We start from the raw sequence: 22,576 nt of genomic DNA, 5'->3' as shown, positions 1-22,576 counted from the left end.
CTTCTACAAGTCTTATCAACTTTAAAATGAACCTTGAATCTATCTTCTTCAACTCTTCTTTATCTCCTACCCCTTTCCCAGTCCAAGCCATTTTTATCTTTTTATTCAGAATAGGCTATATTTAGAGTGACAAGTTAACCTCCTAATCTCAGTAATTTAACACAGCAGAGGTTCACCTTGGTTTACATAAAGTCAGTGTAGGTTGGTCTGTGATCCTCCTCCATCCTGTGGCTGTACTATCTGCACTAGTGACTTCGAAGGTTGTCAGGTGGACTGGAAATGATTAGGTCACTTCTACTTATAGCCCATTGGCCAGAACTAGTCTCATGGCTCCAACTTAAGTGCAAGGAAATATTTGGAGATCACTATCTCTGTCACATCCAGATTATTATAGTTGCATCCCAATACTTTCCTTATTTCCTCTCATGTCCCACTTCAATGCTTTCTCTACCTGGTAGCCAGAGTGCTCTGAGAAAAATGTTTTTGTTATGATCTTGCTAATAACTTTGTTTTTGTATAAAATCCAACACTTTACCCTCACCTATGTAACCATTGCATGATCTGGCTCTTGCCTTTCTCACTGATCTGATGATTGGCACTTAGTGATATTAAATATCTGTGAATAGGCATTCTCTTACTTTGTCTCTGATTATAAAAATGTGATTTAGGAGTGTCAATTTATAAAATCACAATAGTGACTATAAACTGAATAAAGAATAATTCCAAGAGAAGTCCTAATATATATGAAAGTCTCCTTAATCACTTTGTGCGCAATTAGAATGTTAAATAGCTTTTGGGAACATTGATATAATGTAAAATCCTGTGATAATGGGTAAATTCTGTATAGTAAAGTTACAATTGTAATATGTTTCTCTGACAATAAATGATCTCTTATAATGTTTTCTTTGACTAAAGTATATATGAAAGACTTTCTATTACGATTACATCTGTTTTTTAAAAAGTAATAAACTTGATTTTTTAGAGCAGTTTTAGGTTTACAGCAAAATTGAGCAGAAAATACAGAGTTCCTACCCTCTACTCCACAAACGTAATCTCCCCATTATCAATGTCCTTCACCAGAGTAGCGCATTTGTTACAATCTGTGAACCTACATTGACACATCTTTATCACCCAAAGTCTATAATTTACATTAGGGTTCACTTTTGGTCTTGTACATTCATTCTATGGGTTTTGACAATAAATGTCATTTTTAAACAAGTATTTCATAAAGCTTGTGTTTTTCCATTAAGTAATTTTTGTCCTTCAGTTATACCTTCAATCTCTGTCAGGTTTTTCCTTTAATCTGAAGTTCCTAATCTCCCTCTTTCTCTCTCTCTCTCTCTCTCTCTCTCTCCCTCTCTCTCTCTCTCTCTCTCTCTCTCTCCTCCCCCCCCCCCCCCCCGCCATCCAAATAGTTGTTTTCTACTTGGTGTGGTTGGAGTATTTTAATACATTAATTAATTGGTAAACTTACAAAATGTGGATTAGAGCTGCACCCTTGCCAAAAGATAGAGGAGCTAAGGTTCAGTTCTTATGTTCAAATATGCATGAAACAAAGGCTTTACCTAAATTCCTGGTCATCTCTGGCCTGTGAATGCTGGGAGTCAGGTTTTAAACAAGCTGTTTATTTTAATAAACATGTCAAAATCTATATATTTGGTATGCATATTTGAAATGCAACAGAGCATTCATCATTGATAATTTTTGACAATTTCTTTAAATTGATTTTAAGTATTTAATTATCTAATAGTGATTTCTGATTTAGCAAATGAAACTTACATAGAGTACAATTGCGTAGCTAAGATTTGTTACTTGGCTTTAGATCTAGCCCAGTTCAAATGACTTGTCTGAAACGTGACATCTGGCTGCTAGAAAAGCCTCATGCAATAGTTTTTACATGGTGTTACTATTGTTATTCTTGTTTCCTTTTCTTTGCTGGCCCACTCCTATTTCAGCCCTTCCACATTAATAAAGTATTAAGTAGCAAAGGAGATTACCCTACTGCTGATTAAGTAACATTGAATAAAAACAGGTGTTTGTGGAATGGAAAGATTAGAAAATCGAATCTTTTTCTGTGATAAGAAGTTGATATGCCATTCTCAGTTCATGTAATTAGATGTTTTGGAAAGGAAATTGGGATTGTATGACAGGAGTCAAGGAAGTTATTAAGCAGCCTCTGTGAAAACTTGATTGCCTTTGTGCTTTGACTAACAATGTCTATGTTGTTCACAGTAACTGTAGTACTGAATGGAAGTGGCTTGTAGACAGAGCAAGAGTTGGCAGCCGATGGACGTGGCTTCAAGCCCAGATTTCAGAGCTAGAATACAAAATCCAGCAACTAACGGATATTCACAGGCAGATTCGTGCCTCCAAGGTACTTTCAGTGTTCTTCTATTTTTTTAAAAAAATATTACTGATTTAGTTTGTCCTCATCTCTCCACACAAAATAATTGTTATAGGTTTTACAGAAATTTAGTTAAGACTTTTGATATATTAATTGCTGTAAATTGAAGCTATCTTTATAATGTCTTTGTATTTATGGCGACTATTTTATCATACTTAAGCAATTCTGAACTTTGTTGGATTCCAGTTAATAGAAAAGATATACATTTTTGTAAACTTCTATTTTGTTGTCATGTATTTTATTGTATGTAAGAAATACTGAGTGTGTATCTTATTGAAATCTCCTTAGAGTTTTTTGTTTTGTTTATTAAAAATTTATAAAACATAAAGTGTTGCAGAAAGCAATATGATGAACACCTGTGTACCTACCCCCAAATTTATCAAATATTAAATTTTTTCCAGTATGCACTCTGTTTCTAGAATAAGAAAGCATTACCTGTTCAATTGAAGTAGTTGTATGGTCCTGCAGCCCATTCTCTTCCCCCATACCACTGTAACCACTATTCTGATTCCAACATTTTTTTATATTTGTTATTTTTATGTATTTTTATAGTATTAAATATATTGGGGTGACATCAGTTAACAAAATTATATAGGTTTCAGTATATGTTTTTATAGTATTGGCAAATAGGTATCTGTGTCTACAAATAATATTTATTTTCTATGCTTTTGAAGTCTGTATAAATGAAAACTACAAACTATTTTGCAACTTGCTTGTTTTTGCTCAGCATACTATTTATGCATTTTTATACTTCCAGTATGTTATTTAATTATATGACTAGAATAGAATTGTATGAATACAATGAAATGTTTATCTCTTCTCCTATTTTATTTTGATAGACAGTGTTTCCATTTTTACGCCAGTAAAAATAATACTGCAGTGACTATCTTATGTTTTTGTGAGCCTGTGGAGAGCTCTTGGCTACATGTCTAAAAATGGAAGTGCTGGGTGTTGGGCATGGCTATCTTCAATTTTTGTTATACTCATTGATGTGACTGGATTCCCACTGGCAGCAGTGCATAAGAGCTCCTGTTTCTCCACATTCTTGCCAACATTTTATATTTTTTGACCTCCAGTATAATGGGTGTGAAGTATTATTTTATTGCTGTTTTAATTTGTTACTGAATGTTGTGAGATTGGGCTTCGGTGTAATTAATTATCCAGGTTGTTTTTTTTTCTGTCTAAGAGTCAATATATTGTTTTTATTCTTTTTTGGTGATGGTGGTGGTGGTGTGTCCTTGAGGATTTGGATACTATTCTTGGTCAGTTGTAAATATTACAAATCTCTTGTAGGATTTACAGTCTTCGGGAATACAAATTAAGCAAATTATTACACAAATAAATGCTGTTTTAATTCCAACCAGGGGAAATTTAACATGGGATTTCCCTAGCTTAAAGATATATTGTTTCTCTAAAATTTACAATTTGCTTGGAACTAGTATAGAAGCAATAGTAAAAAGAGTTCTGCAATTCCATGAAGTCTAATTTAATATAAATATTGCTAATATCTCGATAACTTTTTTTGTGGGAAATTGTATTCAACATGGTGAAAATGTGGAGATAATGTTGTAATGGATGAAATCTTGGTGATTGGTTTGAAAACAAAAAGCTGTGAAGGGAGGACTTCTGGAACCATGTGGTTAGCCGAACCTACCTAGGGTCTGCACATAAATAAAGATTAATAAGTTTTAGGCTCTGTCATGAGTTTATATTTTGGTAGGAATGATAGACCATGTAGATAGTTAGTTGTAATACATATGTGCAATGACACGTGTTTTTAATAACATATAGATGTGGCATAGAGAGAACACTTATTTTAGGACTTAGCATGTGGGTCAGAGAAGACATCAATAAAGAGGTGATGCCTCAGTATGACTTTGGAGAGTAAATAGTACTTTGCTTGATGAATCAATAGAACTTGAAATTAGGAAAGGGCATTTCTTAAAGGTTTGAAGTCAATAAACAACATGATCTTTTTTAGGGATAACAAAGTACTTTATTATGGTATTCAAATGAGCAGAAAGTATGAGTTGTCAAGGACAGGAGAGAAAGGTAGAAAGTCATCAATATGATGGTGATATCTGTAGGAAGGTCTATGGAAAGGCAGAAATAACACCTTAGGCTTAATGGTTCTCTCTGTTGCATTTGAGGGAACTATGTTCCAGAATAGTTTCCTGATGGAAGTTTCCTATTCAATTACTGTAGTGACTGTTTCTTATTTTAAACCTGTCTTCACTGGGGCCGTCCTTCAGTTGTAGTGATTTTCCAGTCCTTTCAAGATCACCAAATAATCTCTCCTCTTTGATCAGTTTCTTAAAAGGATATATCACAAGTATTTTTATAGCAAAAAGAGTAGTATGCATGAGCCAGGTTTAAAACAATTTACAAATTTCCAAGAAACTGGGTTTCAGCTAAATTGTATGTTTTATGTTTTAATCTAGACCAGTGGTTCTCAACCTTCTGGCCCTTTATAGTTCCTCATGTTGTGACCAAACCATAAAATTATTTTCATTGCAACTTCATAACTGTAATGTTGTTACTGTTATGAATCAAATGTAAATATCTGATATGCAGGATGGTCTTAGGTGACCCCTGTGAAAGGGTCGTTCAGCCGCCAAAGGGGTCGCGACCCACAGGTTGAGAACCGCTGACAGTCTAGTTCATATTGCTTTGACTTGGGAAAAGATATTTTAATATTTTGTCTGTTCTAAGTAGTGCTGTATAATTGTTGTTAAACATTTTTAAAAGTTTGATTATATGTTTATATTTTTTAAATAAGTTGTTTTAAGGGGGGGGAAAAATCTAAACTTCCCAGTAATAATTTATATGGCCTTACTTACATTTGTCTTGGTTTAGGGCTAGGCTAGATGTATATCTGGCCCTTTGTTCCCTTAAGAATCCCATTATATTTGTTTTATGGAAAATGCCATTAATATTATGCTATCAAAATATACTATTTCTTTATTTTGGTAGTTTATCCTTAAATTTCTTAGGAATTAATATGTTTAATTGCTTATCTGCAATTTAGTTGAGCTGTTACTATAATGAATAGAAAAACAAGCACTTTCTTTGTTCTTACAGCGTTTCTTGGGTTATTATAAGAAAAAAACATTGAGAAGAGTAGTTATCTTGAGTGAGACAGAACTTTTCTGTTTAATGTATCTTGAAAGGAAAGAAAAACAAACCCTTTCTTCTAGGGTTAAGTTAGAGATAAGGGGAAGGGAAAGAGATCGAGAGATGCTCTCTTGTAAATAGTCTGTTTAAATCAGTGCCAGTTTGTGACTGGTCAGGAAACACAGACTAGATCCACTAGGAGATCTACAAGTGTAGGTGTTGAAGCTATCATTTGCCCTTTCTTTGACATATTCTAGGTAACCTCAATTTTTAGAGAGAAGAAAGCAGATGTTAACAATATCTCTTCCTTGTTCTTGTAGCAGCTTCAAAACACAGTATAATTTTCATATTTCTTCTTTTCTCTGCTTCAGCTTTTCAATAAGACAGCAACTAGCTATGATTTCTCTTTTAGATTTTTGTTTTGTTATCCTATAATAGGACGTTCCACATTTTAAATTATACATTTCTTATGTTTAAATTTTCATTTGTTTTTTTGCTTAAAATTAGCCTTGGTGACTTTATATAAATAATAAAGATGCTGCTAAGACAGTTTATTTTTTCACACTATGTCTTCTCTATGAGGACCCTGGGAGTGTGGTGGGGATCTCTCTAGTGTTATTATCAGAAACAGTTGTCTACTCTGGAGCAGTTGATTTGCTTTCACCTCAGGCTGGAGTTTTCACTTGTCTCAGTTATCTCAATTCATTATTCTAAAGAATTTTTATATTTTTGTTATTGCCTTGTTTTATGTATCATTGTACTATTCCTGATTTTTTAAAATTCAGCTTTATTGAGGTATATACTTGACAAATAAAATGATAACATATTTAAAGTGTACATCATTATGACCCAACACACACATGTCCTTTTCCTGAATTTTAAAAACAGAAACTATATCTCCAGTGACTCCAAAGAAATTACTCCTCTTCCCTTTCTTCTCTATTCTTGGCCATGGCAGAGAAAAATCATGTCCATTCTTCTCACACTGTGAGAGTTTTGACCAGGGCAATAGTTTAAGGGAAAAAAAATAGGTTATGAGTTGACTATGAATGTATCACCAGTTAAATTTTTAAAGTATTATTCTTCATTGAACTAATTATGGTAGGTCCCCTACCATATAAAAAGATAGTATCCTAAGGTTTGTATGTTGAGCTTCTGAAATTCAGAATCAACTTATGTATAGAAACAATATTATAAGTAGGAGTTATGAAATCAGGCTAATTCAGAGTAACTTGACCCATAATACAAACTGTAATCAAACAGAATTATAGTTAAATTGGTGGAAACATGTATTTCTTTTACATGAAGTATTTGTGAAAAACCCAGTAAGAGACTTGTACAACTTTTGAATGGACATTTCAGATATTTTAGAGTTTTTGTGATTGATGATACTATATTTATCAAGTCTAATTTAATTTTTGAAAATATCAAATAAAACAAACTTCTTTTAAATATACTTCTTCAGATTTCTTGACAGCCGTATTTGTGCATACTAGAAAAATAGTCATTGAAATGGGATAAAAAATTGGATCCTCTTGCCCTGGCTGGTGTGTTTAAGTGGTTAGTGTTGGTCCGCACATCGAAGGGTACAGTTTTGATTCAGGTCAAGGGCACATACCTGAGCACAGGTTCAGTCCCATGTCTCACTTGGGGCACATGTGGGAGGCAACTGATTGATGTGTTTCTTTCACCTTGATCTCTCCCTCCCTCCCTCCCTCCCTCCCTCCCTCCCTCCTCCCTCCCTCCCTCCCTCCCTCCCTCCCTTCCTTCCTTCCTTCCTTCCTTCCTTCCTTCCTTTCTTCCTCCCTCCCTTCTTCCCTTCTACTCTCTCTAAAAAGCAGTAGAAAAAATATCCTCAGGTGAGGATTTGGGAAAAAAAAATTTGGATCCTCTTTTCTTGGTAAAGTTACTAGCATTGTTGTAAATATAGATAAAAAGAATAATTTACTTTTACCAAACATCAAGGTGTAATATATTACTACAAAATTATAAAATGTATGTTTAATAGTATAACTGACCATGGTCATTGTAAAATTTTAGATTCTCTGAATTATAGTATAAACTAAAATTACTCATATATTGCATATTTTATACTACTAGGGGGCCGATGCACAAAATTCATGCAAGGGGCTTGGCCCTCACAGCTGCGGTGGCTTGCCTTGGCCCTCACAGCCCCAGCTTTGTCCAGAGGGTTGTCCAGAAGGTCGTTTAGCTGCCCAGTCTAATTAGCATGCTATGTTTTAATTATTATAGGTAGGCAGTTTTCATCCTAAGAATAGCATTTATAGATGATGCAAGCTGATCCACAGCAATCATTTAATTTGTTCCATCTTGAAATACTGTAACTTATATTAATGTTTTAGTCTGTTTTTCATGACAAGAATATAATATTTTAGCCACATTAGGCATTTAATACCTTTTCAGCTAGTTTGTAGGGGCTTCTTGGTATCTTGCAAAAATCTACATCTACATATATATTGTATAAGAACATGTTATTATTCTTTACAGGGGTAAAAGGGGTAGAAAGGGAAAAAGTTTTTCAGTGAGAAATGATTATAAAATCATTAAGATCATATCTATGCACTCCTTTTCATCCTTTCTTTCCTGTTTCCCTTGCCTCTGAGAGACCTTGGTGATAACAGTAGGAGTAAAGCAGCCAGGAATGTGGGAGAAAGTTTAGCAAGCCATTCGAAGAAAAAGTACAAGCATGTGGCAGGAAGTGCAGAGGAAGCTAGATCCCTACATATTTTTGATTACTTACATTTCAGAAAATACTCCATCAAATTTGAAGACTTGTGTCTTTATTATTAACTTATCTACCCTGTAAACAACAAAAGGTTTGATTGGCCTGGAGAGTACTTTTTCTCAATGGTGCAGTCCTGCCCAGGGTTGGTGACTGGCAGCCACAGGCTTGGGGCTTGTCCTTACAGGACTCTGAAAGGAGTTAATATAATAGATTGTTGTTTGGATGTTTATAAGTTTGGTATTTTAATTTATGAAATTCGGAGTACTCAAATATAAAACAAATGGAAATGCTAGTGACTAAAAATACAAGATTAAATCAGGAAATGTTCTAAATTTCAGTCTGAAATGTTCATACCCTGATTTAAGCTTCTAACTTTATTCTAAATGTGTCATGCTTTTAATGTTAATAACTAAAACCAATAGAAGACAAAAAAACTGGATGCCTATAATTTATGACAATATTTTATAAAGACTGCTCCATCAGATGTACATGTTATTTTAGCTACACATGTTTTAAATCAGCCAATTTTTTTAGAGTGAAACTACCAAGTGTGTATTTTCTGATTTCCAAGGGGTAATAAGAAGCATGGTTTCAAGTGTATTATAACATTAAGGTTAATTTAACAGTCAATTTTGTTTTCATTTAAACTCTTTAATTGATGTTTGACTAGGGGCTAGTGATCCTAGAAGAATGTCAACTTCCAAAAGACAATTTGAAAAAGCAAATACAATTTGCAGACCAAGCAACTGCATTAAATATTACAGGGAATCCTCAGATTCCCCAAGAGAGTCAAGATCCTTTACCAGAACAAGATTTTGAAATGTCACCAAGTAGCCCTACACTGCTTCTTCGCAACATAGAAAAACAGGTAAGTAATGAGAAGAGTACAGCGTGAGTGACATGAAAATAAATGTGTCTTCTTGGGATATGGGTTATTAAAGTTGGCAATCTGACATTTAGTAAAATGAAAATACTTAGTATATGACTAGCCTTTATTATAATATTGATGTAATTACAGTTATTTAAATATAAGGCAGGGATGGGCAACCTTTTTGTGAGTGCGTGCCAAAACCAGCAAAATCTCTGACTCAAGATTCTTCTGCATGCCAACCCTAATTTTTTGAGAACATGTTACGCCTACTTGATATCTCTTAAGGTGTATGTATGTGAAGAACCTTGAAGAAATAATAAAATTCATTTGAGCGACAAAAACACAGTATATGATGATGAAAAATACATTTATTTCTTTTTTTTTTTTTAAATATATTTTATTGATTTTTTACAGAGAGGAAGGGAGAGAGATAGAGAGTTAGAAACATCGATGAGAGAGAAACATCGATCAGCTGCCTCCCGCACATCCCCTACTGGGAATATGCCCGCAACCCAGGTACATGCCCCTTGACCGGAATCGAACCTGGGACCTTTCAGTCCGCAGGCCGACGCTCTATCCACTGAGCCAAACCGGTTTCGGCCATTTATTTCTTAATGTATACATGTACACTGATAGTCCGACAGAAAACTGTATGACAGTATCAGTAGTGGACTAATCATTTTTGTAGTTTAAAATACATGTAGTAGGGATGGGCAAAAGTAGGTTTACAGTCGATTCTATAGAAAATAATACAACAATTATAAATAATAATACAAGAATAAACTGTTTTGTATACTCAAAACTGTAAATCTACTTTTGCCTGTCCCTATATTTACTAAAAACATATACTTGTTTCATGAGAAGTTAAGCATTTAATAGACACAGAAGACCTGAGATTTAACTCACTTCTTGCTTATAGCAGTTGACTGTTTTCTTGCAGAGTGCACAGTTGACTGAGATCATCAACAGTTTGATAGCCCCTCTCAACATGTCTCCAACTTCATCACCCCTCCCCTCTAAGTCCTGTAGCCATAAATGTCTGGCTAATGGCATTTCCAGGAGGTAAGTAACAACGAGATCATTTTTCTTCTAAGTTTGGCTTCGCTTGTTTAATTTTTAAGTATTTCAGCTGCTTTTTTTCCTTACTTAAGCACTATGAGAGTTCAATGAATAGACCATGGGTACGTTTTTGGACAACATCAAACTTATATAGGTAGGGTAACTACAAGCCTGAGAATAATGGAGACAGCTTTTCAGGAAGTTTTATGTTATTTGTAAAAAAAGAAAAACAGTTTTACTGTTTGCTACAGATTACTGTTTTATTTAATACATTTTCAGTCATTTTGTGTCTTGGTGTTATAAGGTAAATTTTTTCTGGATATAATTAATATGATCCTATAATCATTAAATAATTAGCAATTTATTATGTTAAATCTAATATATATATATAGAATCCTAATCCTTTTTTGGGAACAGCACTTGTTCTCTTTTATTTTGCTTGCCTTTCTCTGAGTTTTTCCTTTCAGACATGCAATTAGAATTAAAGATGTTAATAGAATATAATTTTGTGGCTGCATCTAATTTTTCTCCAATAAAATTGTAATGTACTATAGAGGACTAAGTGTGTATGTAATTATGTGATTTATTATTAAAAATGTTAAATATAGCTTGAAAGGAAAACTTATACGATTGTGAAAATTATGCTAAGTAGCCATCGTATTCTTAATGAGATAGTTGGATATAAACCAAGTCTTAAAATAAAAATGCTGTTATTTGATTTTTAGTTTGAATTTGTTATTTTGAAAGTTTAATTTTTAATACTTTTACAGTTTTATTTATGCTGGGTCATTAAGCCATTGGTTTGTTAAAGAAACAGTTCTTTATTACTAGTTTTGCTTTATTATTATTTTTTTACTTTATATTTATTCCTTGTATCACTGATGATTCACTTTGTAAGTTAAGATTCTCACATGTTATATGTAGATAGGACAACTCTGATATATTTATTTATGAGAACATATCTTAATTAAGAAATTATAATTAAGAGTTGAGCCATTAACACCATCAAATTGATGTATGTGCATTGTGATTTTAGGCTACCCATTTTAGGTAATATTTTGTTTACCTAACTAGGTATTACATGCATACTTAGGTATGTGTGTGAGTGTGTGTATATATTTTCATTTTAGTGTACTTGCCTGAATATTTGGTCATTCATTCACAGAGTATTTATTGTATAACTATTTGGTGTATGCCATATAGTCAAAGTCCTAGGGATACAAAGATGAAGAAGACGAAAGCACCACTTTTAAAGAGCTTGTAGTGAACTGTGTAATTTTTTAAAATATCATATAATGATAATGGAATTACATGCAGTTGTTTGCCTATTGATTTTTAATAGCTGTCATAGTTGAAAAAGATACCTAGTAAAGGTACATACATCCAAATGAAAGAAATGTAACATTGGCTGTGTTTACTAAATCTTACTTTTTCAATCCTGTCTAATAGTTCAAAGGTTCTTGTTGAAACCAGGCAGTAATTGCCATTTTTCCTGCTATCAAATAGTTGTTCCTATAAAGTATTTGGAAAGTTTATTTTTGAAAGTTTGTAACAGGTTCAAACTTACTAAAATTCTTTTTTGATAGATTTAAAAGTAGATAAAAATTTGTTTTCTACCTCTTTGAAGTATGCTGATATGTGTTTTAATTAATCTTCTTAATTTTACTAACTTATTAATTTATTTTTGGCAACAATCAATACTTTTTTCAAAATACTTTCTATATAACAAATTTCTTTCAAAAAGCATTTGTTTTCACATTTTCAATCAAAATGTTATATTTCCCTTCAAAGAAAGATTGTTTTATTCTCTAACATTTGCTAGAAAATTTAATATAGCTACTTTTCATCAAAGAGAAGGTGAGCAAATTTTAAATGCTTTGCTGTCAGATAACCAGCAAACTGCTGTGTGAAGCAAAAGATGTGGGAAATACTCCTGGTCTCATTAAAGTTTCTATAAAAATTCTACATGACAATATCTGCCATAAAATATATTCCATAAAACCAACATAGAAACTGGAATATATTGCAGATAAGAGAGTAATGACTCTAAATGAAAAGTGGTAAATTTTGAGACTATGTGGTAGTTGTGTTAGATGCCAAAGAAATGTCCTGAAATGTATTGTAGTTTACTCCGTTATAAATTGGATGTACAAGGTCAAGTAAGGTATTTTTCTTTAAAGGTGGAAGAAATGTAACTTTATTAAAATAAAGGGAAGGGAAAGAGCTAGAGATGGGGAATGTAGAACTACATATCACCAACTTATGATGGAGGGACCTGTTCTTAAGAGTGGCGTGAAAGAGATTAAGATGGGTGTAGATGCAGTTGTCCATAAAGTGATTGTAGCCAAATTAAGAGTGGGAAATGGAGTTGGAGGAGTTAGGTAAAGATATGGATAGACATTAACAAATAAGACATTGCTCCTTCTTTTTGTCCTCGCCCTCTTATTGTATCATGAGCAGCCCATCCCTGGAAAAGGATATTATGTGATTTCTAGGTGTGTGTTTTTTAAACCCCTTAACAATATTTTAAAAAGTACTTAATTGATATTGGTAAAACTAGTTAAGAATTTAAAATTGTATCCTCTAATTCACCTTTTTATAAAATAAATGCTTAGTAGTGATATTCTACGAATTTAACCGATTACTTTACATTACTCTCATTTGAGGATATTACAGTAGTTTTGAAAATTAATGAAAGGTTATAGTCATATAGTAACTTATGAAAAAGCTTTATTTAAAGGTATCTGTATTGAAGCAATGTGTAATTTATGTATTTATGAGCCTTTTGACCCTGTGACTAATGTCAAATTGAGGCGTAGTTTTATTTCTTATATCTTGCTATTTTTCCAATATGTTGTTATTGTTTTCTTTACATATAATTATATATGAAGTCAACATCTTTCATATTCAAAGATTTTCAAGAGTAAAGGCTTAGCCTGTTTAATGTTATTCAGACTTGACACAAAGTGCTTTCTGAAGATGTCCCTATTAAGCATATAAACACTTCATTTTATGTATATAAGTAAATGTGAAGATAAGAAAATTCATCATTTGAATAAGAATTTTAAAACTTCTGGTAAAATGTATATAATATAACATTTACCACTGTAACCACTTTTAAATTTAGTGGCAGTAAGTACATTCATATTGTTGCACAGCAATCGCCATCATTCATCTCCAGAAACTTTTTCATCTCCCTAAACTGAAACATCCATTAAACAATAACTTGCCATTCTTCCTTCTTTCCAGTCCTTGGCAACCACCATTCTACTTTGTGTCTCTATGAATTTGACTACTCTAGGTACCTCATGTAAGTGAAATCATAGAGTATTTGTCCTTTTGTGACTGGCTTATTTCACTTAGTATAATGTTGTCAGGGTTAATGCATATTGTAGCATGTGTCAACAACATTCCCTTCTTTTTTTAAGGTTGAATAATAGGCTATTTTATGTTTAGACCGTGTTTCACTTTTTCATTGATCCTTGCATGAACATTCAGGTTGCTTCTACCTTTTGGCTATTGCTGATAATGCTGCTATGAATATGAACATGGGTATACAAACACTTGTATGAGTCCCTGCTTTTAATGTTTTGGTTATATACCCAAAAGTAGAATTGCTGGATTATATAATAGTATTTTATTGTTTATTTTGAAAATGAGAAATTAGTGAATGTTTTTTTTTTTTTTTTTTTTTTTTTTTTTTTATTGCTTAAAGTATTACAAAGGGTATTACATATGTGTCCATTTTATCCCCCCGCCCTAGACAGTCCCCTAGCCTCCCCTATCCCCCAATGTCTTATGTCCACTGGTTATGCTTCTATGCATGCATACAAGTCCTTTAGTTGATCTCTTACCCCCCTACCTCCTGCCCCGCAACCCTCCCCGGCCTTCCTGCTGCAGTTTGAGAATCTGTTTGAGGCAGCTCTGCCTCTGTATCTATTATTGTTCAAAAGTTTATAATGATCTCTATTATCCATGAATGAGTGAGATCATGTGGTATTTTTCCTTCATTGACTGGCTTATTTCACTTAGCATAATGCTCTCCAGTTCTATCCATGACGTTGCAAATGGTAAGAGTTCCTTCCTTTTTAGAGCAGCATAGTATTCCATCGTGTAGATGTACCACAGTTTTCTAATCCATTCATCTACTGATGGGCACTTAGGCTGTTTCCAGATCTTAGCTATGGTGAATTGTGCTGCTATGAACATAGGGGTGCATATATCCTTTCTGATTGGTGTTTCTGGTTTCTTGGGATATATTCCTAGAAGTGGGATCACAGGGTCAAATGGGAGTTCCATTTGTAGTTTTTTGAGGAAACTCCATACTGTCTTCCATAGTGGCTGCACCAGTCTGCATTCCCACCAGCAGTGCACAAGTGTTCCTTTTTCTCCACATCCTCTCCAGCACTTGTCGTTTGTTGATTTGTTGATGATAGCCAGTCTGACAGGTGTGAGATGGTACCTCATTGTTGTTTTGATTTGCATCTCTCGGATGATTAGTGACTTTGAGCATGTTTTCATATGTCTCTTGGCTTTCTGAATGTCCTCTTTTGAAAGGTGTCTATTTAGGTCCTTTGCCCATTTTTTGATTGGATTGTTTATCTTCCTTTTGTTAAGTTGTATGAGTTCCCTATAAATTTTGGAGATTAGGCCCTTATCGGATATGACATTGGCAAATATGTTTTCCCACACAGTGGGTTTTCTCGTTGTTTTGTTGATGGTTTCTTTTGCTGTGCAGAAGCTTTTTATTTTGATGTAGTCCCATTTGTTCATTTTCTCTTTCGTTTCAAGTGCCCTAGGAGCTGTATCAGTGAAGAAATTGCTTCGGCATATGTCTGAGATTTTGTTGCCTTTGTATTCTTCTAGAATTTTTATGGTTTCCTGTCGTACATTTAAGTCCTTTATCCATTTTGAGTTTATTTTTGTGTATGGTGTAAGTTGGTGGTCTAGTTTCATTTTCTTGCATATATCTGTCCAATTTTCCCAGCACCATTTATTGAAGAGACTATCTTGGCTCCATTGTATGTTCTTGCCTCCTTTGTCAAATATTAATTGAGCATATTGGTTTGGGCCGATTTCTGGGCTCTCTATTCTATTCCATTGATCTATATGCCTATTCTTGTGCCAGTACCAGGCAGTTTTGAGAACAGTGGCTTTGTAATACAACTTGATATCTGGTATTGAGATCCCACCTACTTTGGTCTTTTTCAGGATTGCTGCAGCTATTCGAGGTCTTTTTTTATTCCAGATGAATTTTTGGAGAGTTCGTTCTAGATCTCTGAAGTATGCCATTGGTATTTTAATGGGAAGTGCGTTGAATTTATAGATTGCTTTGGGTAGTATGGACATTTTAATGATGTTGATTCTACCAATCCATGAACACGGTATGTTCTTCCATCTGTTTATGTCTTCCTCTATATCTTTTTTCAACGTCCTGTAGTTTTCTGAGTAGAGGTCTTTTACCTCTTTAGTTAAGTTTATTCCTAGGTAGCTTAATTTTTTTGGTGCGATGGTAAACGGGATTGTTTTTATAATCTCTCTTTCTGAAAGTTCACTATTGGTGTATAGAAATGCCTCGGATTTCTTGGGGTTAATTTTGTATCCTGCTACATTGCCAAATTCATGTATTAAGTCCAGTAGCTTTTTGATGGAGTCTCTAGGGTTTTGTATGTATAATATCATGTCGTCTGCAAATAAGGACAGTTTTACTTCCTCTTTTCCAATTTGGATGCCTTTTATTTCTTCTTCTTGCCGAATTGCAATGGCTAACACTTCCAGTACTATGTTGAACAGGAGTGGTGAGAGGGGGCATCCCTGTCTTGTTCCTGTTCTTAGGGGAAATGGTGTTAGTTTTTGTCCATTGAGTATGATGTTGGCTGTGGGCCTGTCATATATGGCTTTTATTATGTTGAGGTATGATCCTTCTACTCCCACCTTGCTGAGAGCTTTTATCAAAAATGGGTGTTGAATTTTGTCAAATGCTTTTTCTGCATCAATTGATATGACCATGTGGTTTTTTTCTTTCAATTTGTTTATGTGATGTATCACGTTTATTGATTTGCGGATATTGTACCATCATTGCATCCCTGGGATAAATCCTACTTGGTCATGGTGTATGATCTTTCTGATGTACTGCTGGATCCGATTTGCTAAGATTTTGTTGAGGATTTTGGCATCTATTATTCATGAGGGATATTGGCCTGTAATTCTCTTTCATTGTGTTGTCTTTACCTGGTTTTGGTATTAGGGTGATGCTGGCTTCATAGAATGAGCTTGGAAGTGTTCCTTCCTCTTGAATTTTTTGTAGTAGTCTGAGGAGGATAGGTTTTAGTTCTTCCTTGAATGTTTGGTAAAACTCCCCTGTGAAGCCGTCTGGTCCTGGGCTTTTGTTTGCTGGAAGCTTTTTGACGACTGCTTCAATTTCTTCCATAGTTATTGGCCTGTTGAGATTTTTAGATTCTTCCTGATTGAGTTTTGGAATGTTGTATTTTTCTAGGAATTTGTCCATTTCCTCCAGGTTGTCTAGTTTGTTGGAGTAGAGCTGTCCATAGTATTTTTTAACAATCATTTGTATTTCTGTGGGGTCTGTTGTTATTTCGCCTCTATCGTTTCTGATTTTGTTTATTTGGGTGCTCTCTCTTTGCTTCTTGGTGAGTCTGGCTAGAGGTTTGTCAATCTTGTTTATCCTTTCAAAGAACCAGCTCTTGGTTTCATTGATTTTCTGTATTGTTTTTTTGGTCTCTATGTCATTTATTTCTGCTCTAATCTTTATTATCTCCTTCCTTCTGCTCACTCTGGGGTTATCTTGTTGCTCTCTTTCTAATTCTTTGAGTTGTAGAGTTAGATGATTTACTACCATTTTTTCTTGTTTTTTGAGATAGGCCTGTAGAGCTATAAACTTCCCTCTCAGGACTGCTTTCATTGTGTCCCATAGGTTTTGGATTGTTGTGTTTTCATTGTCATTAGTTTCCAGGATGTTTCGAATTTCTTCTTTGATTTCATTGGTAACCCAATCAATATTTAATAGCATGCTATTCAGCTTCCAGGTGTTTGAGTATTTTGGGTTGTTTTTATTGTAGTTTATTTCTAATATTATGCCATCGTGGTCTGCGAAGACGCTTTTTATGATTTCAATTTTCTTGAATTTGGGGATACTTTGCTTGTGACCCAATATATGGTCTATTTTTGAATATGTCCTATGAGCATTTGAGTAGAATGTATATTCCCTGGCTTTCGGGTGAAGTGTTCTGAAGATGTCTATTAAGTCCATCTGATCTAGTGAGTCATTTAGGATTGCTGTATCTTTGCTGATTATTTGTCTAGAGGACTTATCCAGTGCTGTCAGTGGTGTATTAAAGTCCCCAACTATGATTGTATTGTTGTCGATGTCTCCTTTGATATCTTCCAGGAGTTTTTTTATGAATTTGGGTGCTCCTGCATTGGGTGCATATATGTTTACCAGGATTATATCTTCTTGTTGTATTGATCCCTTTAGTATTATGAAGTGGCCTTCCTTATCTCTTGTTATGGCCTTCACTTTGAGGTCTATTTTGTCCGATATAAGTATTGCTACCCCAGCTTTCTTTTCCTTTCCATTTGCCTGAAAGATATTTTTCCATCCTTTCACTTTCAGTCTGTGTGAGTCCCTTCTAATGAGGTGGGTTTCTTGTAGACAGCAGATGTATGGGTCATGTTTTTTTATCCATTCAGCCACTCGATGTCTTTTGTTTGGAGCATTTAGTCCGTTTACGTTTAAAGTTATTATTGAAAGGTACTTGTTTGTAGGCATTTCTGTTTTTGTGTGGCTGTTTTCTTTCTGAGCTTTTTATTTCTTATTTTTATACCAGTCCCTTTAGCATTCCTTGCATTGCTGGCTTGGTGGTGATAAACTCCCTTAGCCTTTTTTTGTCTGTGAAGCTTCTTATTTCCCCTTCAAGTTTGAAGGATAGCCTTGCTGGATAGAGTATTCTTGGATTCAGTCCTTTGCTTTGCATCACTTTGTAAATTTCCGTCCATTCTTTTCTGGCCTGATGTGTTTCTGTTGAGAAATCATTTGACAATCTAATGGGAGATCCCTTGTATGTAACTTTCCGTCTCTCTCTTGCAGCCTGTAAGATTCTCTCTTTGTCCTGTACATTTGCCATGGTAATTATGATGTGTCTTGGTGTGGGTCTTTTTGGGTTCACCTTGTTTGGGACTCTCTGGGCTTGTGTGACTTTTTTCTTCCCCACCTCAGGGAAGTTTTCTGATATTATTTCTTCTAATAGGTTTTCTAATCCTTGTTCATCCTTCTGTTGTTCTGGTACCCCTATTATTCGTATGTTGTTTCGTTTCATGTTGTCCCAAAGCTCCCTTAGGCTCTCCTCCTGTCTTTTCATTTTTTTCTCCAATTGCAGTACGTTTTGGGTGTGTTTTGCTTCCTTGTCTTCTAAATCACTAATTCGGTCCTCCGCTTCTCCTAGTCTACTGTTGATACTTTCAATGGAGTTTTTCATTGCAGCTATATCACTCTTCATATCTTCTTGGGTCTTACTTAAGTTGTTGATTTTTTCATCTGTTTCTTCTAGCTTCTTCCATATGTTATCGATTTTTTCATCTGTTTCTTCTAGCTTCTTCCATATGTTATCGATTTTTTCATCTGTTTCTTCTTGCTTCTTGCTGAGGTTGTCGATTTTTTCCTCCATCCGGTTTATGCACTCTAGGACCCTTATTCTGAATTCTTTTTCTGTCATGTTGCATGCCTCTGTATTACTTAGCTGCTTTTCTGGAGAGTCCTCCTTCTCTTTCCTTTGGGGGTTTCTTTGTCTACCCATGTTTGATCTCACTGACATATCTAGACGTTGAGTCGTTCAGTGGCTGCTCCCTTGGTGGCAGTGACTCCTTGGTCTGCGGTTCCTCTTCGGGCGGTTGCGGTAGCAGCTGCTCTTCAGTTGGCAGCAACTCCTCTGGTGGGTGCTGTTCACAGCTGTGGTGGCTCTTCTGGCTGGTGGGGCGAGGTTTCATGTACAGCTGCTGTACCTCAGCAGAGGGTGTGGTGCTCAGGAGGTTGCTGTTGCTTGGATCTGCTGTGTTGATTTAAAGGCACAAAATACAACACAACAAGGCACCACGTACCAGGCACTATACACAAATATATTCACGATATTAATAACCCCAAATAAAGGTGACCACCTGAATTAAGAGAATTAGGGGATAAGGAAGAAGGAAGAGAAAAAGAGAAAAGAGAAAAAAGAAAAGAAAATTAGGGACCAAAAAAAGGAGTGCAAAAATGAAATTGGGAAAAAGGAGGGGGGAAAGTAAAAGCGAGAAAAGAAAGGAAAAGAAAAAAAAAGAGCAAAAAGAGAGAATGAAGTGGAAGAGGGGAAGAGACTTTTTATATGAGGAGAATACTCCTATAGAACAGCCATTAATCCCAACAAATTCCAGCAACAGCTCCCTGGAGATGAATGCAAACTAGAAACAACCAATAATATAACGATGAAAATAGAATGGAGAACACTAATCCCAAAATAAAATAAAGAGAAAATAAAATGGCACTTTAAAAAAAATGGTAAAATGGTAGCAGTAATAATACTGGTTAAAAATAAGAAGGTAGTAATTAAAAGGGTAAAATCAGGTGATGGAAAAAAGAAGAAAAGAAAAAAAAAAAGAAGAAGGGGAAAAGAAAAAAAAAAAAGAAAAAAAAAAGAAAAAAATTTGTTTCTTAGTTAAAAGGTGAAAAAAGAAAAAAAAAAATATATTGCAGTAGTGAAGGTCCTTCGGTTCTTCTATTCTTCAGTGTGGCTCGCCTTAGACCTTTCCAGGGGAGTTCTGCTCTTCCCGGCTGTAAACCGTCTCGCCAGCTGAGGAATTTCGCCAATTCGGGGTGGATGTTACTAGTTTCAGCTGCTCACTCCATTTGCTCAGGGACACGACCTGGGACGCGTCTGCCTATACCGTCGCCATCTTCCTCCCAGTGAATGTTTTTAATGATATTTCTAAGCCACAAACTAAGAAAAAAACAAGCACCCAGAAAACTAAGTAAAGCACAGCAATCAAATTTTGTCTGAGGCCAAATTCTGACAAAGTTTAGTTGAGGTTTTGTTAGCTCTGTGTGGAAAGAGAGAGAGAATGTGAGAGAGAGAGAGAGAGAGAGAGAGAGAGAGAGAGAGAGAGAGAGAGAGAGAGAGAAAGAGAAAGAGAAATATCAAAGCTAAATCCAGAAAAATCAAATGAAGTTTTAATAGTTTGTAGGGTGAGAGGAAGAGAAAGCCATGGCCTTGTATATGGTGGGAAGAGGAGCTAGGACAACCCTCCTCCAGGAGCTATATCCTTACAGTAAGTGTAATCAGAAGGTAAACTGTTTCCCCTTTCCCACTGCTTGGGTACCATTTGGTAGATTTGCCTTGGTGCTGAGCAGAGCAGAAGATAAAAGAAAAAAGCATATATATTTTTTGAGATGGTCTGACTATGGTAGGGACTTTCACATGGAATTTTCATCAATGAGTCATCTAAGGAATCTCTAGTTTAAAATGGTTCTGGAATGGTTAATACTATAAGATAGATGACAGAGGCAAATGCATATTCTCTCTGGAGGAAGGCACCTTTCTTAGCCACAGGAAATTCTCAGGATTAATTTTTTAAGTCAGTGATTAGTACACAGTCAAACATAATCAAGCATCTGAGGAGACAGAGCAATAAGAGTGAGAATAAAGAGTAAACAACAGCAAAAAGAGTTCATAAAGTTTTCAGATTTTAGAATGATCAAACTGATTATTTAAAAAACAGTGCTTGTACTGATTTTAGAAATAAACGATAAACTTGAAAATATCTGCAGGAAAGAAACTATAAAAGTGACATAGCACATTTGAAAAAGGTCCAAATAAAATGTCTAAAAAATATTGAAATTAAAAACTAAGTAAGTTTGTAGCAATGATACATTGAAGAGAGAATGTTTAATGAAGATAGATTAGAAGACAAATTCCAGAATGTAGGAAAAGAGACAAAACAATGGAAAGCACAGAGTTATTTAAAAATTGTGGAGACCACATTGAGCAGGTCTAATATGAGACTTAATTTGAGACCTGGAAGATGATATAGAGAATGAAGCAGGAGCAATATTTAAATAGGTACTGGCTGAAAAATTACCTGATTTAATGAAAGACACCAAATTCAGGAAGCCAGGACAAATAAGAAATCTACCCCTAAAAATATAGAAGAAAGACCCAGGGAACATCTAAAAGCAACAGTGGAGGTCTTGGAGGAGAAAGACAATGCCTTGACTAAAGCCACGATTCAACTGACAGCTGACTTCTCAAGAGTAATAATTGGAGTCAGAGTAGAATGGTATCTTCCATGTGTTGAATGAAAATAACTGTTTACCTAGAAAATCTGTATCTAGAGAAAACATCCTTGAAGTCTGAGTGTGAAGTACAAATGTTTTCAGATAAATTAAAACTGAGTTTGTCACTAGTAGATTCTAGTTATTGTTAATTGATAACGATAAAGGATGTGCTTCAGGCCATAGAAAGTGATGATCCTCTATAGGTCATTGAGCTGAGAGAACAAATAAAATGTAAATAACTGGGTAGGTGTATGTAAGCAAATAGTAAAATATGTCTCATGGAGTTTTTTAAAAAGTCTGTAGTAACAATAGCATATGGGTCAGGAGGAAGGTAAATATAAATTGTTCTCAGGTCCTTGAATTATTCAGGAGGCTGGTAAAAGTATGAATTTAACTTTTGATGAGGTCCATATGGGGGGTGAGGCTTCTTAAGTGCTGATAATGTTTCATTTCTTGACCTGAGTAGTGTTTATTACAGAGTAGACAAGTAGGTGATGCTTCATATTTACAAGTTAAACATAAAATAAATGTTTTATGCACTTATCTATAGGTACCTTATATTTCACAATAAAAAGTTAAGAAAATGAGGGTACAAGTCATATACTTCCAAAAGAATAACTAGAGCCCAGCCAGTGTTGCTCAGTGGTTGAGTGTCAAACCAGGAACCAAGAGGTCACGGTTCGATTCCTGGTCAGGGCACATGCCCTGATTGTGGGCCCAATCCCCAGTAGAGGATGTCCAGGAGACAGCTGATCAATGATGTTCCTCTCTTGATGTTTTTATCTCTATCCTTCTCCCTAACTCTCTCTTTGAAAATCAATTTTTAAAAAAAGGATAACTAGAAAATACAATGATCATCATAATTTTGAAAATACATTTAAATGACATTATTCATGCTAATCCTGTGATCATATTGTTAAAATTAGGAAGTTGCAGAATGTTTGTAGATATAGACAAAAGGTATGTTTAAAAGTAATAGGAGTCCTTGCCAGTTTGGCTCAGTGGATAGAGTGTCGGCCTTTGTACTAAGGGGTCCCAGGTTCGATTCCAGTCAAGGGC

General features: G+C 34.8%; 1 protein-coding gene across 8 annotated transcripts in view; it reads left to right on the top strand.

Annotated features, from left to right (window-relative positions):
* KANSL1L (KAT8 regulatory NSL complex subunit 1 like) overlaps positions 1–22,576 on the top strand; it is a 108,242-nt gene that overhangs the window by 30,171 nt on the left and 55,495 nt on the right. For all 8 annotated transcript variants that reach the window (XM_036319070.1, XM_036319071.1, XM_036319068.1 and 5 more), the window contains exons 3-5: positions 2,233–2,374; positions 8,935–9,132; positions 10,076–10,197. In XM_036319070.1, the coding sequence (XP_036174963.1) occupies positions 2,233–2,374; positions 8,935–9,132; positions 10,076–10,197 (462 nt within the window). The remainder of the gene's footprint in view (positions 1–2,232; positions 2,375–8,934; positions 9,133–10,075; positions 10,198–22,576) is intronic.

This window comes from Myotis myotis, unplaced genomic scaffold (genome assembly GCF_014108235.1).
Source record: "Myotis myotis isolate mMyoMyo1 unplaced genomic scaffold, mMyoMyo1.p scaffold_m19_p_8, whole genome shotgun sequence".
Lineage (NCBI taxonomy): Eukaryota > Metazoa > Chordata > Mammalia > Chiroptera > Vespertilionidae > Myotis > Myotis myotis.
The sequence above is the reverse complement of the archived record's forward strand: the minus strand, read 5'-3'. Positions and strand labels throughout refer to the sequence as shown.